The sequence below is a fragment of the Chrysochloris asiatica genome, unplaced genomic scaffold, assembly GCF_000296735.1.
Source record: "Chrysochloris asiatica unplaced genomic scaffold, ChrAsi1.0 scaffold00219, whole genome shotgun sequence".
Classification (NCBI taxonomy): domain Eukaryota; kingdom Metazoa; phylum Chordata; class Mammalia; order Afrosoricida; family Chrysochloridae; genus Chrysochloris; species Chrysochloris asiatica.
The window spans coordinates 3,809,866-3,827,399 of NW_006408737.1; the positions used below are offsets into that span (position 1 = coordinate 3,809,866).

Here is a 17,534-nt window from a genome sequence, read left to right on the forward strand (position 1 = left end):
GGTGTTTTCTGCCCCTAGTGAAATGAGAGAGGGTTTCTCTACTTGGGAAGTGAATTAGGAAGATTAACACTAATCGCCGTAACAGAGAAATTTGACATCTCAGTGGTTTTGGATATAGATCTTGCCAACTTATATCTGGAACTCATGGAGGCAAAAGTGCCTAAAGCCCATGAAAGTCATAATGAAACCCTGGGAGTAGGGGACAGAGGAAGGGGTAATGCCTCCTATAATGCATGAGACTATGAGACCCAGAAAATTCATGAAAAGATACAAAGATAACATGATTCCAAGTGGGCACTGAGGGGAGGATCAAATTAGTTACAATTAGAAGAGGTGCTTTACAGATATTAATTAGCTGTTCAAATCATTTTCCTAGGTCTCTGCAGGCTCTCTAGATCTCCCTGACTTGAGAGCTCTGAGGTGGTACTCAATGCTTCCTGGAAAACCAACTAATTGCTGTCGAGTCACTTCTAACTCACAGTGACTCCATGTATGTCAGAATAGAATTCTGCTCTATTTTCAATGGCTGGCTTTCCTCCAATGTGCCTCTGGGTGAATTTGATTCTCCAGCCTTTCAGTTAGTAGCCAATCATGTTAATCATTTGCACCATCCAGGGACTCCTTCAAATTCTGGTACCTGTAAGATTCGTGTCCCTTCCAGGGAACTGAAATCCGGTCATTTTATCCTCACCTTTCACCCATTAAGACACACACAATCTGTTTCCAGAGCTAGAGAGGGTAGCTGGCCCTGTGGTGTAAGGGGAGAGGGACCATGTTCCAGAAGTTGCCTTTGTTAGCACCAAACATGACACCATCATTTCTGATCTGAGATGTAAATGTATAAAGCATGAGTCAAATGCCTTGTTTACATGAGAGAACATGAATCTCCATTCCCCTTAGCAGTAAATATTTTCTTAATAACAACAGTCTTCCATTGACTATGGGCCTGGTGCCAGTTCTAGCTTCCCCTGAAGCACTGCATAGGCTTTTAGAAAACGAACAGTAATAGTTGCTGCTTCTAACAAAACTGTGATACTTCTCCTCACCATGGACACAGGGTCTGACACAATTGTTGCTCTGGGATGGCCTCACTCATGCAACTATTAGGGTGAATCTCTGGATCTTGGAGGGCGAGAGGATAAGGATACCAAGAACTTACAAAGGAGAAATGGTTTGCTCAAGGAAACAAAATGAGTTGGAGGAGGTGCCGAACCTGTAACCTGGCACTACTACTGATATGACTGCTTCTTTTCTACTTGGGAAGGGGCACAAGGGGCTGAAATGTCAGAAGGCTTTCACTGTCTTCAAACTAAAGATGTTTATTCATTTGTTTGTTCATTCATTCATTCATTCATTCATTCAATAACCACCAAAAACTTGCTACAAACTTGTCATGGTTGTCGGCAACACCCAGCTTCCCTTAATCAGCCCACATTGATCAAATCTTTATATAAACATCTTGTAGGCTCAGCCTCTACTTCCTCCTGGCCTGATAGGCTCCAGTGGGAGTTTCTATTTTGATAGGCTCTCTGCACTTTGCACCAAGGATAATACAGCTTTAACACTGGCACACCAACTGTGTGATGCGGAGTGAATCACTCAACTTCACAAAGCCTGGATTTTCTCATCAGGAAAATGGAGACAATGTTATTACCTATTTCACAAGGTGTTGCAAAAATATGAGATAACATACACAAAGCACTTGACACAGTATTTAGCTGATGCTCCATAAGGGATGGAGTCCTAGTGTGGTGCTGTAGGACCAGCACTGGACTACTAACCACACAAGGTTGGTGGTTCAAACCCACCAACCACTCCTTAGAAACCCTATAAAGGGTTGACATGAGTCAGAACTGACTCAATGGCACTAGACAACAACAATAATAAGGGATACATTGTTACAATAATAATAAGTACATTATTATTACTCTTGTTGTTGTCATGTGAAACAAGTCTCTGAAGGCTTCAGCAAATGGACTGCCCCTCCAGGACTCTGAAAGTCAAGCTTTCTTTGTTCATGTGCCTAGGCATCTGTTGTGTTTTATAAAGTATGTTGTTGTTGTTGTTAGGTGCCATTAGATAGGTTCCAACTCATAGTGGCCTTGTAGAGGGTTTCCAAGGCTGTAAATCTTTATCAGAGCAGAAAGCGTCATCTTTCTCCCCCAGAGCAGCTGACGGGTTTGAACTGCTGACTTGTAGTTAACACTTATCCTACAGCACCTCCAGTGCTCAGTTTATACTATAGGAGCTATGTTTTAGGGACAACTTGACTAGCACTTCTGGGACTGAGAAGACAGATCCTGGAGGTATATCACTGCGTCCATCTTTCTCTGCTGAGACTTCCCTGAGACTCAGTCTGCCTCTAAGCCAATGTGAAGCCACCTTCTGAAATGTGACTGTACGCAGCAAGGAAGTAAGACTGCATTCCAATGCATGAAAAAAAAAACCCCACATGCAATGGACATAAGTAGTCATCTATGGAAGTAAACCAGGAAGGACTTCTGGGTGTTTTGTGTGTGTGTGTGTGTGTGTGTGTGTTGTTTTTTTTCCCTTCTTTCTCTTTGCTTTTCTTCCCTCTTTCACCTTAGAATGTAAATGTGTCTAAGGAGTTGGGAGGTTTGATTGAAATCTCTGGAAAGCAGGACAGGATAGTAATTATAACTTAGTGACAATATGCTTTGGAAACTTTTGTTCTAAACATTTTCCCCTTCTTTGGACCCACTGCCATCAAGTCAATTCTGACTCATAGCCACACTATCTAGGGTTTCTGAGACTGTAACACTTTATGCTAGTAGACAGCCTCATCTTTCTCCCACAGAATGGCTCGGGTTTGAACTGCTTACCCTGTGATTAGCAATGCAGTACTTATCCTGCAACGCCACCAGGGCTCCTTTGGAAGGGAGCCCATATATACAAGGTATGGCTCTCCTCGGCCATGTCTATGCCTCTAGGAGCCTGCTCCTGGATATGACTGATTTGATTGATCCTGACCTAGCCTGGGCCTGTCAGATTCTCTCTCCTAAGACCTTGGACAAAACAAAGAGTCATTGGAATCTGGTCAAACTACTGGCTATGCCCTGTGGTCTTCAGAGTGGATTATGCATACAAGATGATCCAGTAGCACACCGCAAACAATTCTGAAACTGTTATTTATTTTGATTTAAAAGGTAGGAACAAAGTAAATTTTCCTTAATATTTAATGGAACTGAATGATGCCCTCATTCAGTCCACAAGTCATAAGGTCACTCACATATCTGGTTCATGAGTTGTCCCAAGGGAAATGCTAAGGGGCTGATATAGCACTTTCATGTACTTATTTGCTTGTGCCCAAGTAAGTGGACTTCTGGTGTGGTGCTGTGGGTTAATGCACTGGACTGCAAAGTCCGTTTGAACTGCAAGGTTCAAGCTCACCAGCCGTTCCTCAGAAACCCTATACAGGGTGGCTGTGGGTTGGAACCTGCTCGACGACACTTAACAATAGCAACAACAATAAGATAAAAGGGAGTCCTGGTGTGGTGCTGTAGGATAAGCACTGGACCACAAGGTCAGTTTGAACTGCAAGGTCAGTGATTCAAACTCATCAACTGCTCCTCGGAAACTCTATACAGGGTCATTATGAGTTGGAACTGATTCCATGGCCCTTAACAACAACAACAGCCTCCTAAACTGTGAGATTGGCACTGTAGAATAAGCACTGAACTGCTAACCTCAAGATTGGTAGTTCAAATCTACCAGCCGCTCCTCAGAAACCCTATGAGTCAGAACCAACTTGACAGCTCTTAACAACAAGCTGTGAGAAAATGAATGTAATTCTGTTCTAGCAGCACTACACTAGAGAATTAAGACAATGGGTAAGTGATTTTCAATGGGTCATGCAAAGAACTGTAGAGTCCAGATAGTACTACTTATGAAACCACAAGCAACTCTTGAAAAATTACCTTAGAAGCTGGTGGGTAAAATTGAAATTTTAGTGTCACAATTCAGTAAGTGCTGCCAAGGATGCAATTCTGGGTCAGTTTTCCTCTGCCCTTCTTCCCTGCTCCTCTTGCCCAGGATTCATTTTCTGCTCTCGTCTGCCCTCTAGTCCAAGATGATATAAAGTACTTCTTGAGTTTCCTTGCTTACTGGTTGAGTTTGGCCAATGGAACAGCAAAAAGTAGTTGGAGAGATAGGTTAAGGCATATCCTTCCCTGCTTGCTTCAGCCCTGCATCTCTGGCAGTAGCTACTACCCATTGTTATCAAGTGGATTCTGACTCCTAGCGACTATCCCTATAGGACAGAGTAGAACAGCCCTGGAGGGATTCTGAGGTGGCAAATCTTTACGGAAACAGACTACCACATCTTTCTTCCATAGAGCGGCTGGTGGGCTTAAACCCCTGACCTTTCAACAAGTAGGCAAGTGTTTAACCACTGTGCCACCAGGACTCCATGGCAGTGACTTATCCCTCCATAACTTACCCTCATTCTGGGTGAACCTTCTTTCCTGGCTCCAGATCTAAGTGGCTATTTCCTTCTCTTGCCCCTCCCAGCATGGCTGATAATGACCACCAGATATTGCTAGTTTTAAGGTCCTTCACCATCACTTTCTGGCTCCCACACCTTTGTCAATAGCCCTTGGTTAAAGTCTCTTGATCCCGCTGTTGTTTGGTTCCCTGCAGGGAGCCTGATAAAGTATCTCTTTCCGCCATGAGTCAGTTTGCTCCTAAATATCTCCCTGAAATGCCCAAAGTGCCAAAACTAATGAATCATAATAATTTTACTCACTAAAGACTACTGTTTTTAGGGAACATAAAAAATCAACACTGTTAAAATAAAACAAGATTTTCAAAATGTTTCATCTTTTTCCTCTTAAAAACTGCCTATTTTTATAAACTAGCATATTAATACAGTAGCTTGTGAGTATGATTTAAAAGTAAATAGGTATATATAAATTGGAAGTGTGTGCTGAAGGAAATTTTTTTAAATTTACGAGATGCATCAATAAAAAATCGGGAAGACCTCTTCTGTCGAGAAACGATGGCTAGTTCCTGTTGTCAAGTTCCCAGCCTTCCCCAGCCCTGCCCTGAGTCTTGTCCTTCCTGAGTCTTGGCTGTCTACTTCTTCCTTTGAATCTCTGAACTACCTTCCAACAAACCCCAACTTTCTCTTTAAGCTAGGCAACATAGGCTCCTGATCATAGGTAAGCAAGAACTTTAACCAGTATAGATGAAAGCTAACCACTTTCCCAGCATTTTTCTACAGCAGACAAAGGAGACTGCAAAAAGAAATGCTCATCTAAACTTCCCAGAAGAAAGAAACCCCTCCAGAGCTCTGGGAAAGTCCTGCTCTGAGCAAAGATGACACACAAGGTGACATCGTGGCCAGGTAAAATAATCCTTAGAATGTTCTACCTTTAGACTAAAATCTCCATTTCCATTTCCTCAGGCATTTGGATTATTGGAAAGGGTTATATCCCACCTTACATTAACAAGGCAACATTCATACTTTAGTCTTTGGTGAGTTTGATTATTGTGAGTCAGTCTCTACAAGTATTCTCAACTCCAGAGCACTGACCAGGCTTAAGAATAACTCCATCCTGGAACATCTCCAGAATGATGTGACTTGGAGAGACCTCGTGGCATTCAGCCAGCCAGCCAGTTTCCCTCTGACAACACTGAGCCACATCATTATTGCCTTTCAACATACACTCCCAGTGTGGTGCTGTAGGATCAGCACTGAACTGCATATCACAATATTGGTAGTTCAAACACACCAGCTGCTCCTCAGAAACCTTATAGGAGTGGCTATGAGTCAGAACTTACTTGACAGCATTTAGCAACAAAAAAGCCAGACTTCAGCTGGGGAGATGGACAACAGATCTTAGGTAAGAAGGCCGGAGGGCATTACATTCTTTTTAGAGAGCCAATCTCTAAAGGTTAAAAATATCATAACAGAGCAGTCCTTAGGGAAACCTCAAATCCCAAGTAGAGGAGTACCATATGTTAAATGCTAGACTCCAATAAAATGTGCAATATTATTAAGTGTTTATGTGGAAATATTTTGATGTAATTCATTTTACCTTCATAACAACCCTTTGAACAAGTAATATAATCATCATCAGCCTATTTTATAGGTAAAGGAAGTAAGGCAGAGAGAGTTTAGATCATTCAGTAGGTCATATAAGCAGTGGAACTGGGAAGTGAACTTAGGTATCTGATTTGAGAACCACAACTCTCGCCCACCTCTGAGGCAGGCTGGGCAACCTTTTAGAGCACAAACCTTGGGTAGCCACAAAAAGTGGTTCAAGACTCACAATTGTAGGGCACATTTCTTGCCAATAGAATGGTCATGATTCTAGACTTCTAAATGGAGGAGGCGACTTGTTGTTAATGGAGGAAGTGATTTAGTGATGGACTTCTAAACAGAGAGAGAGGTTTGTTAATGGACAATGGTATGAGGCCTGATAAAAGGTTTCACAAACCAAAAGACAAGAGAGGTACAAAGTAGAGGAGGCCTAGTAGGACAGCTGAAGAGTTGGCAAGGAGGTTGGGGGTGTCTGGTCTGAGCAACAGTGCTGATGAGACCCTGGGTCAATTCTGAATCACAGGGAACTTGGAAGAAAGGGGGAAATTAAAAAATCATTTACTATGAAGCAATAAGGAAAACCTCTTATCAGATACTTCCAGTTGGATATTATATCTAAGGAAGAATTTCACATCAAACAGGACCCCACCAGGCATCTCAGGATGAGAAAGGATATGGCTCCATCAAGTGAAAAAGGTAGGAGCTAGGATACCTAACCTCATGGGACCCACCTGTGACAGCCCCTGCAGCCTCGGCCCTCTGCTCTCTCACTAGGGTATGACCTAAGTCTCACAGGGGCATCACCAGAGGGAGCACCTTTCAATAGGCCCTTCTTGGGGAACTATAAAGAGGATGATACTTCTCCTCCATACAGCATTACTTCCTTCCATGTGAAAGGAATCCCAAGAGACTAATAATACTTCTCGATACCCCTCAGGGGAATAGCTTACTTGATAAGTACTGAGAAATGTTAACAGGAATAGCTCAGTCCTTTCCTCTTCCCTTTCTCTGGGAATGAGCTGCCTGCAGGGAGCACACAGTTTACTCTATTCTTCTCCATGTTCTAAGATTTAAGGTGCCTGCCTTCATAGGAGGTGCAGATGAATGCTATGTAAGGTGGAGGCAAGTCTGCTTAGTTCAAGATTAGAAAGCCTACCTGCATATATATATATATATATATATATATATATATATATCCAATATCAGCTTTATCAGTTATTAGGATTATATGAGACTCTGAACTCTCTAAAAGTCTTACAACTTAAGTGAAGGAAGTAGGTGGTATTTATTGAACTTTCTAAAAGACCCCACCAGGTGCCAACAGCCAGTCATCTAGAGAATAAGTCCATCACTCTTCTTGGGACATTAATGGGGGTGAGGATAGGACCATGAATTATAGATGGTCAGGGCCTCAAGTCCAGTGCAGAAATGTCTTTGATGGATCTCTGGAAGGGGGCAGGCATGACCTAGAAATAATAATAGCTAAGGAGCTCTGGTAGCGTAGTGGTTACGAATCGGGCTGCGAACCTTAAGGTCAGCGGTTCGAAACTACCAGCTGCTCTGCGGGAGAAAGATGAGGCTTTCTACTCCCGTAAAGATTTACACCCTCGGAAACCCTGTACAGGGTCGCTATGGGTCGGACCCGACTCGATGGCACTTAACAACAACAACAATGTTTATTGGGTGGTGAATAAGAACAGAGACTAGACTAACCCTATGAAGTAGGTGCTATCATTATCTCCAGTTTACAGAAAAGGATCTGAGATGCAGAGAGATTAAGTGCAGCATTCCTCAGAGCTGGAGGCATAGTCACTACAGGCCCTGCACCTTCCACCAGGACACCACACTGTCTAGGCTCCATCTCCCCATTGTATTATGAGCTAAGAGCTGGCCAACACTGAACCAATTCTAGACTCACAATCCAGTGTTCTTTTTGTTTGTTTGTTTCCAGTGTTATTTTGACCACACTTGTATCAACAAACTATGTCTAGGGTCTTCAAGCTTTCTTCTTCTGAAGAACCAGTCACCCTGGGCTTTCTGGAAACAGCCCATTGGTTCTCCTGCCCACAGCAGAACTCCCTTTTTCCTGTGTGTGTCCCTTCCTCTAGTGGCCACCATGCTCTCTATGAATGGCTATTTCTCTCACTGGCCCACAGTTCACAAACTTTCCCTTGGTTTTGCTGTGATGGTTCAGTTCCCCCCACACCATGCACACAATGATTTCCCTATTCATAAAATCTGTTTTCCAGAAAGCCAGTGTTTACTAAACTTGGGTCCTTTGCACACCACCCTCCCAATTTTTGCCATGTCTTGTGCCACCTATACCTTTAATTACTTAATTTAAAAATTTTTTGGATAGTAATGAGCTGGAAACTAGAGTGGAAATCCCACCTCTGCCATTTCCTAGCTTTGTGCTCCTCGGCAAGTTCTTGATCTTCGCTGTGCCTTCATCCTCATCAGTATAATAAGGTAGGTAGAAAGGTACCTATCCCAGGGATATTCACCTCAGAGGGTTGCTATGAATACTAATTGAGGTACTACAGGTAAACCATTAGACAACACCTAGTACACTGGGACCACTCAAAAAGTCTTAGCTACTATTATCATTACATTTATTTACAAGGGAAATTTTACATCTCTACCATAAATGGAAAAATCAGTACCACTTGCTGCAAATAGAGTTATTATAAAAATAAATGAAACAAAAACAGTTATTAAATTCTAGCTCTTGCCTGCCAAGGGCTCCACGCCCTAGGCCTGCTCTTATTCTGTCAAAAAGAAAGACAAGTAAGTGTCAGAAAGATGCAAAAGACACAGTTGGCTCAAACTAAGATGACCAGCTCTTCTCAGTTTGCCCAGAAGTGTCTGGTTTTAGCACTGAAGCCCTGTGACATGCCTCATTCCTGGGGAAACCAGCAGGGTCAGTCATCTTGCTTTCAATGGACACTTTCTCCTTGATCAGGAGAACTGAAAATAATTCAAAAGGAGAATAACGTTCTCATGATATGATTTCATGTGCTTACAGTAGAGTTAGTATTGTACTTAAGTTCATCTTGCAGAATAAGACTCCACCTTTGGAAATATCTCACAAGCATGGGTCTGAAAGCTGAGCTTCCAAAGACCATAAATGCATGGAAAAGCCATCGCCTAGCATGTGACACTGAGAGAGTGCTAAAACAGCAAGAACAACAACAAAAGGTACATTTATAAATGAGCTACAAGAGGAGCACTGAGTAAATTGTCACACAGTTAAAATGATTCTTTATTATCTAACCCTTGAAATAAGCATGTTTTGGAGGTACATTTCATGATAATAAAATGATTCTGAAAGAATTTTCTGTTAAAAAAACAAAAGCAAACTGTAAAATCATAGAACAGTAAGGTCCTAGTTTTATAAAATATAGAGAAATATAAAGGCAGGGAAAAGCATATCATAATATCAATATTTATCACTGAGTTTTTATCTCTTTATATTTATTTCTATATTTTCTTATTTATACTTATTTCTGTATTTCCAAGAAATTTTACCAAAGAATGTACATTACTTTTATTACCAGAAAAAAGTGAGTAAAGGTTACTAAAAACTGATGGGAAACTTGTACCCCAATGTTCACTGAAGCATTATTCACTATAGCCAAAAGTGGAAACAATTTAAGTGTTCATCAACAGATTATGGCTAAAAAAAAAAAATTTTAGTATAGCCATACAATGGCATTTTATTTCACCACAAAAAGAAACGAGGTTTTGAAACATGCTTTGACATGGATGAATCTTGAAAACATTATTCTAAGTGAAATAAGCCAAACACAAAAGGACAAATATTACGATCCCATTTATATGAAACATTTAGAATAGACAAAAGCACAGTGATAGAAGTAGATTAGTGATTACCATGGGCTGGGGGTGAAGAATATTGAAAGTACCAAACACTGTCACAAGAACAAACCAATCTATGTTGAAAGAATGTTCCTTAGTAGCCAGAATGATAGGACTTTATCTCTCATACTTTGGACATACTGTCAGGAGGGACCAGTCCCTGAAGAAGGATATCATGTTTGGTAAAGTGGAGGGTCAGAGAAAAAGAGGAAGACCCCCAATGAGATGGATGGCACAGTGGCAGCAAAAATGAGCTCAAGCGTAACAACAGTTCTAAGGATGGCATAGGATGGTAGTAGTTCATTCTGTTGTGCATAGGATCACTGTGAGTCAGAGCAGACACAACAGCACCTAACAACAACATGGGCTGGAGGAAGAAGAAAATGAGGAGCTAAAGCTTAATAGGAACAGAGTTTCTGTTTGAGGTGATGAAAAAGTTTAGAAATAAGTAATGGTGAGGACTGTGCAACATTGTGTGTATGATTAATGCCACTGGATTATATACTTGAAAATGGTTAAAGTGTGAAATTTTGTATTGTATATATTTTACCACAGTAAACACAAAATTAAAAGGAAAAAAGCAACCAAAGCAGATTAATCCCAGCTTCAGCAAACCATTTTTTTATATGTGACCAGGTAGGAGGGAAGATTTTCTTGCTTATTAACTGATTCCTACTTCCTTTCTCCTTGGAGAAGGCCCTGACAAAGAAGGCAGCAGTGTCCAAAGTTGTGGGCATATGCTGCCTCTGCTAAGGCTCTGTGTCTGAAGGGCGCATACAGTAAGGCTGTCCTGGGCTGTTGCCTGAACTCCAGGTCTAACCTCCAAAGTGTGCAAGACAAACTTCAATCCTCTTTTCTTGACTTTCCCATCATTTGAACTGACGGTGGGACATGGGTTAGTAAGTAGAGGTAGAGTATGTGCTAACCTTGGACCAAGGTGTCCAAAGCTGGAACACACACCAATTGTGTACCTTTGGATACATTGCTTCACCTCACTGAGCAGTTGGGTCCTCATCTCTAACATGAGGATTAAATTAAATAACATATCTAGCACAGATCTTGGTGCAAGGTAAAGAAGCTCAATGGAAATCAATTTCCTTTACTATGAATGTACTACATACTATATTCACGGACATTCTATATATGTATATATCCATTTTATAAATATTTTTTGTTTTTAAATGCTGTGTAGTTAGTTCTAACTCATAGCAACCCTATATAAGGTTTCCAAGGAGCAGCTGGTGGGTTTGAACTTTCAACCTTGTGGTTCGCAGTCCAGTTGTGATGCTACAGGACCACACTAGAAGTCCACATAAATATTACATATATGTATACTTTAACTATATTACATGAGAACCAGTTCCCCATCACCCTCCTCCTGACTCAATTAACTGATCAAGAGACAGAGTCTGGGGGGCAACAAGTTTGCTCCTCCCCATCTAGTCAGACTTCTGCTCCTTTATCAGCAGACAGGATCCCTTCTGCTGACTGCCAAGTCACAGAGAGGACAGCTGACTAGCAGCTCAGTGGCTCTTTTGGCCCTCCTAGGAAAGGCAATGGGATGGAAAGGCAATGGGATGGATAGGATCCTCAACTTGAATCCTCTCTAAGCAGACTGGAAGAATCTGATCATCAAGGTACATATATGAGGGGGGCTTCAAAAAGTTTGTGTAAAGATGGAATTAAAAGATTATGGATGAGGGAAAAACAGTCATGAAGTTGTAAGCTAAGTCTGACCACGTTCAATAAACTCCTATGAACCTGGGTTGAGATCTAGTTGGCCAGCAGTATGGCAAGACCTGGGGACTCCTGGGCCAGGGACAGTGGCATAGCCACAGAGGACTAGAGTGGAGAGAGAAGCATCCAGCTGATAAGAAGTGAGGGGAGATGCACAAGAACACCCACACTTGCAGATAATACCCACTTGACCTGGCTTCAATGGCTGGATGATCAGAACTCAACTAGAAGAAGACAATGGAAAAAAAGAGTAATTTGATACAATTTGATGAATTTGACCTACACCTGTGGATGCCGTAGCTCAAAAGAGGGAACAAATCTTTACAGCGAAAATCACTCCCACCGCCTTGGTACATAGGGTTGACAGGGATGGGCAACTTAGACATTGGCTACCCAAAATGGGTGGGGCTACAAAGGCAAGAAGTGACTGGCTTACAAGCTTTCAAGAGGGAGCCTAGATCCAGAGGGCACAGGGGAAGGTAGAATCTCCACTGAGTGGTATCCAATCTGTCTGGACAAGGCTGATGAAAGTAGATGGGGATAAGACTCTTGTGGTTCAACAGCAAATAATTGCTATCAGGACTGACTGTAAGGGTTGGAAATGTAAAGGCAGACGTTTTGTAACAAGAGGAGAGGAGTGGTTAACTTTGCCGTCCAGGAGTGGAGGTGCCTGGGGCCATCAAGGGAAAAGAGCAGAGTGCAGGACCCTACCCAGAGAAACAGCGACGCCAGAGATGAAGGCAGAGATGATGATGTGGAGAGATGGAGCAGCTGGGGACTCTAGACCCAGAGAGGGAGAGGGGCTATGTGCTGGTGACCAGGGAGCAGCTTGTGGGGTGTACCCTTTGGTTGTTTGATGATGCATGGAGGTGATTGTAATCATAGCCATGAAATGATATATGATAGGATGAATGTAAAATTAATGTTCTCCCATATAAACTATTACATAATTCACAATACATACTTAAAAAAAAAATTATGGATGGGCAACTTAGACATTGGCTACCTAAAATGAAGGGGTGATAAAGGCATGAAGTGACTGGCTTATAAGGTTTCAAGGAGGAGTTTAGTTTAATAATGTGTGGGGAAAATAAGAATCCCCACTGAATAGCTGTCATCTTGTCTAGATGGGTCTGGTTAAAAGGGATGGGCATAAGATTCTTATGATTCAATAGTGAATAATCATTACCATGACTAATTGTGACTGTCACAATTGTAAAGGTAGAAATTTTGTAACAAAAACAGGGAGTAGTTCATCTTACAGTCCAGAAACAGAGGACCCTAGGACCAGCAAGGGAGAAGAGCACAAACAGAATGAGGGACCTTATCCAGAGAAGCAGTGATGCCAGAAACGGAGGCAGAGATGGGGACATGGAGAGAGGGAGCCGCTGAGGACTCTAGAGTCATGGGAAGAGAAAGACTAAGAGCCAGTGGCCAGGAGGCAGACTTGCAGAATGTGCCCTTTGGAGGTGTAAATTATTATATATGCTTGAGTGCTTTGTTTTTTTAAAGTTAAAGTGAATAGAGAGAAATATTTTTTAACTGATGGTACATGGAGGGTGATTATAATCATTGTAATGAAACAAGGTGTATCATTTGTTGAATGTAAAACTGATAATCTGCCCTGTAAACTTTCACTCAATCCACAATAAAAACCTTAAAAAATAAAAAGAGAGAGATGGGGATACGATTCTTATAATTCAATAGTAATTGTTATCATGACTAATCGTGACTGTCACAATTGTAAAGGTGGAAGTTTTGTAACAAAAACAGGGGAGTAGTTAATCTTACAGTCCAAAAACAAAGGACCCTAGGACCTGCAAGAGAGAAGAGCATAAGTAGAATGCAGGACCTTATCCAGAGAAGCAGCGATACCAGACATGGAGGCAGAGATGGGGACATGGAGAGAGGGAGCAGCTGAGGACTCTAGATTTATGGGAAGAGAGGGACTAAGAGATGGTGGCCAGGAGGCAGACTTGCAGAATGTGCCCTTTGGTCATGTAAATTATTATATATGCCTGAGTATTTGTTGTTGTTGTTGTTGTTGTTTTTTAAAGAGCTAAAGTGAATAGAGAGAAATACTTTTAACTGATGGTACATGGAGGGGATTATAATCATTGTAATGAAACAAGGTGTATGATTTGTTGAATGTAAAACTGATGATCTGTCCTGTAAACTTTCACTCAATCCACAATAAAAACCTTAAAAAAAAAAAAAAAAAAAAAAGATTATGGAATTTAGTGGGCAGTAGTTAATCTTTCATTCCAGGAACAAAAGACCCTAAGACCATCAAGAAGGAAGAGCAAGAGTGGACCATGGGATCTTAACCGAGAAGCAGCGACACCAGAAATGGAAGCAGAGGCAATGGCATAGAGAGATAAAGCAGCTGAGGACTCTAGACCCATGGAATGAGAAAGGCTGTGTGCCGGTGAGCAGGAGATTGGCTTGCAAAATGTGCATTCAGGTCATTTAAATGAATATATATGTTCCATGTATTTTGTGTACATTTAAAAAAAAAAAAGAGGGAATAGAGGTACATACTGTTAACCAACTACCAGCCGCTCCGCGGGAGAAAGATGAGGCTTTCTACTCCCGTAAAGATTTATACCCTCGGAAACCTTGTACAGGGTCGCTATGGGTCGGAACCAACTCGACGGCACTTAACAACAACAACAACTGTTAACCAAAGGGGATTGTAATCATTGCAATGAAATAAAATACAATTGGTTGAGTATGAACTGATAATCTGCCCTGTAAATGATCACTCAATTCACAATAAAAGTTTGTTTTTTTTTTAATTATTGAATTTTTCCATGAACTTTTTGAAGCTCCCTTGACCGTAACAAACCCAGGACCTTTAACTGGAACATACATTACAAACATTATGCCTATTTATTTGTCCAAAATAATCATACTGAGCATTTGCTAAACTCCCTGCGCCATGTACTGGGCGTACAGTGGGAATGAGACGGGGTCCCTGCCCTCCAGTGTTCAGTCCCTACCTGTGCTGGAGTGTAGGATATGTCCATCCACCTTGAGTGCCAAGGCTTAGAGGAAAGAGGCAGGGATTTCTTGGGAAGCTGTGGATACAGTCAGCTCACTAGGCAAGGAAACTTGCTTCCTCCTATGAAGACTAAGAGAATTCCCCACCCTGCAACTATGAGCCCACTAGTCCCCTGTGAATTTAGCTTCAAGTAGATGGTGTTACGTGACCCTAACTATCATCATCCAAGGTTCTATTTCAATCCTTTGCTCTGTCACTTGGTGGCTGGGTAACCTTGGGCAAGTCACTTAATGTGCCCAAATCCTGGAGTCCTCACCTATAGAGCTGAGGTGAAGATACATCCTTTATAAGATTGATGTAAGGAGCACAAGAAATCACACACAGAGGGCCTCAATCACAGAGTAGGTACAATTCACGCTTCCCTACACTGTCCTATCAGAAATGGTACTGACTGGACATCAGCAGAGGATGGTCATTATGGGCAAAGACTCCAGAGATGGGCTACTGATATCAAATGCCAGCTCCTTCTCTCACCAGCTGTGTGACCTCTCTGTGCTAAAATGAGAGTAGTATAATAATCATGTTTTATAGGGTAGTAGTGAGCTCTGGTAGCATAGTGGTTACAAATCGGGCTGCAAGCCGCAAGGTCAGCAGTTCGAAACTACCAGTGGTTCCACGGGAGAAAGATGAGGCGGTCTGCTCCTGTAAAGATTTACAGCCTCAGAAACCCTGTACAGGGTCGCTATGAGTCGGAACCGACTCCACGGCACATAACAACAACAACAAGTGAGTTATTATATAAGATATGAAGTGCTTAGAACAGTGTTTGACACATAGTAAGGACTAAATAAGAATTTGCATTTTTACCCTCAGAAAACATGTGGATGGCAACAATGAATCATGTTGTCATAATTTGCACATAGGTATACTTCAAGGGTCGCTATGAGTCGAAACTGACTTGACAGCACTTAACAACAACAACAAATAAGTCTTAGATGATTTTAGAGGGCAGGAAAATTCTCTTTCAATAAATACTCAACTAACTACCAAGCATAGAGGAAGGTACAAAAATAAAAAACCATCCCCAATACATGTGCACACACATGCACCTATCAATGAACCATGGAGCAAACAAACCAACACGGCAACTCTGTTGTCCATTCAGTTAAAAATCACAAGGCATTCTTCAAGGCCTGCACAGTTGTGTTGAGATGCAGGAGCACTGCAGCCAGAGCTATCTAGGCCTGGGTTTGGGTTCTAGTTCTGCTCCTTCCGACCTTAGGCAAGTCACTTAGGTTTCCTCCTCCATACTGAGGGTTGGCTGTAGCTCTACCTGCCTCTCAGCATGTCATAAGGGTCAAGGAGCCTCTATCTTGGTTGCAGCAACACAGTCCTTAGTAGGTCTTGGCCTTCTAATGCGCCCCCAGCCTAATAGTCTTAGCTTCCGTTTTTTCCTACAAGAGACTCAGGCAAGACCTGGGACTGCTTTACGTCCCAGAATGAGCTGCCTGAAGAGTGTGGAGAATAGCAGCTGCTGAGCTCTAGAGGGCTGGGGCACTGACCAGGGGTCTCAGACCCTATGCTGCTATTTACTCAAACTTCAGAGCCTCTCTGTGCTTTCACAACTGTTTACTGGGCAGGAGGAAGCCAGACAGCTGGTGCTTCTCTCTGGCCTCTGGTTTCCACTGGCCTTGCCTTTGGAAAAAGTCAACCTGAGAGCAGTTCACTCTAGGAATAGCTCTGACACAGAGCCTATGAAGGTGAGCAGAGCTTGGGGCAAAGGCCGGGACCCACGCACTCTCTCTAGAGAGCAGAAAAAGGGCTCAGGCTGGCAAAGCTAAAGATAGAAGGAGAGATGTGGACAGAGATCAAAACAGGGGCTTTTTTGATAATAGAATCAAAACATAGGGCAGTCAGGGCAGGAACAGAGACAGGGCAGGGTTAAGGATGGAGACAAAGACAGGACAGGATTCGAGGCAGGAGGACAGATGGGGACAGATAAAAGCACGGGGCTAACAGGCAGTAAGGAGAAAACCAACTATTCTGAAGACCTCTCTTTTACCCTAAAGGGGCCCACAGGACAGCTGAAAGTGGGGTTCTCCAAACATAATCCATACCTTTTCACCCTAACCTATGCATGCTTTCCAGTAGTTAACAAAAGGAGCACAACTTAGTTAAAATTTACAAGACTCACTTCTTACTTAAGAATTAAAACAGCAGTAATAAAAATACTCCAACTGGAATGCCACCCAACAAAGCCAACTCCTCTGAAAGTTCAAGTTAAGTGCCCCTGTCCCAGCACATTGTACCTTTAAGGAGAAGGGTTCCCTCTGCTTCTCCACTGAAGAGGCAGGTTATTCTCCAATATAGCAATTACTTACCTAAAACTGAGTTATTCCCTTTTCCTCCTCTGGCCAGCCTCTCTTCACTCTGGGGAGCTTTTACCATTTAAGGTCAATGTTACATCTGGCTCCGGAGCTGAGAAGCCTCTCGCTGGCTGCTGAGCCTCGGCCTCCCGCCTCCTCAAGAGGGGATGGGACTTAGAGCAGCAAGCTCCTCTGGGAGCCCCCTCTGGTCTAGCTCACGGGGTTAACGACAGAGAAAGCCAATCAGCCTAGACTCAGGTCTCAGTGTTGGCTGACCCTTCAAGGCAGCAACTTGCCCTGGGTCCTTCCTATGGGAACTCACATGGCAGATGGCAGTGCCCATGGGCAGCTCATGCTGCTCGTCACTGTCCCTGGCCAAGCAGGGATGAAAAAACTGTAGAAACAGTCTCAGCCTGGAGTCTCCAGCAAGCATGTGAGCCCGGACAGGACCCTGGCACAATGCCAGAAGAAACTGGGAATGTTTCCT

The 17,534-nt window shown here is 42.6% G+C and overlaps 1 protein-coding gene across 1 annotated transcript in view; it reads right to left on the reverse strand.

The window, feature by feature from the left end:
* The window catches only part of MRVI1 (murine retrovirus integration site 1 homolog), a 190,061-nt gene extending 172,787 nt beyond the window's left edge, over positions 1 to 17,274 (reverse strand). The window contains 1 exon segment of the mRNA XM_006873009.1: positions 17,063 to 17,274. Coding sequence (XP_006873071.1) covers positions 17,063 to 17,129 — 67 coding nt within the window. The 5' untranslated portion in view covers positions 17,130 to 17,274.
* Between the last annotated feature and the right edge of the window lie 260 nt (positions 17,275 to 17,534).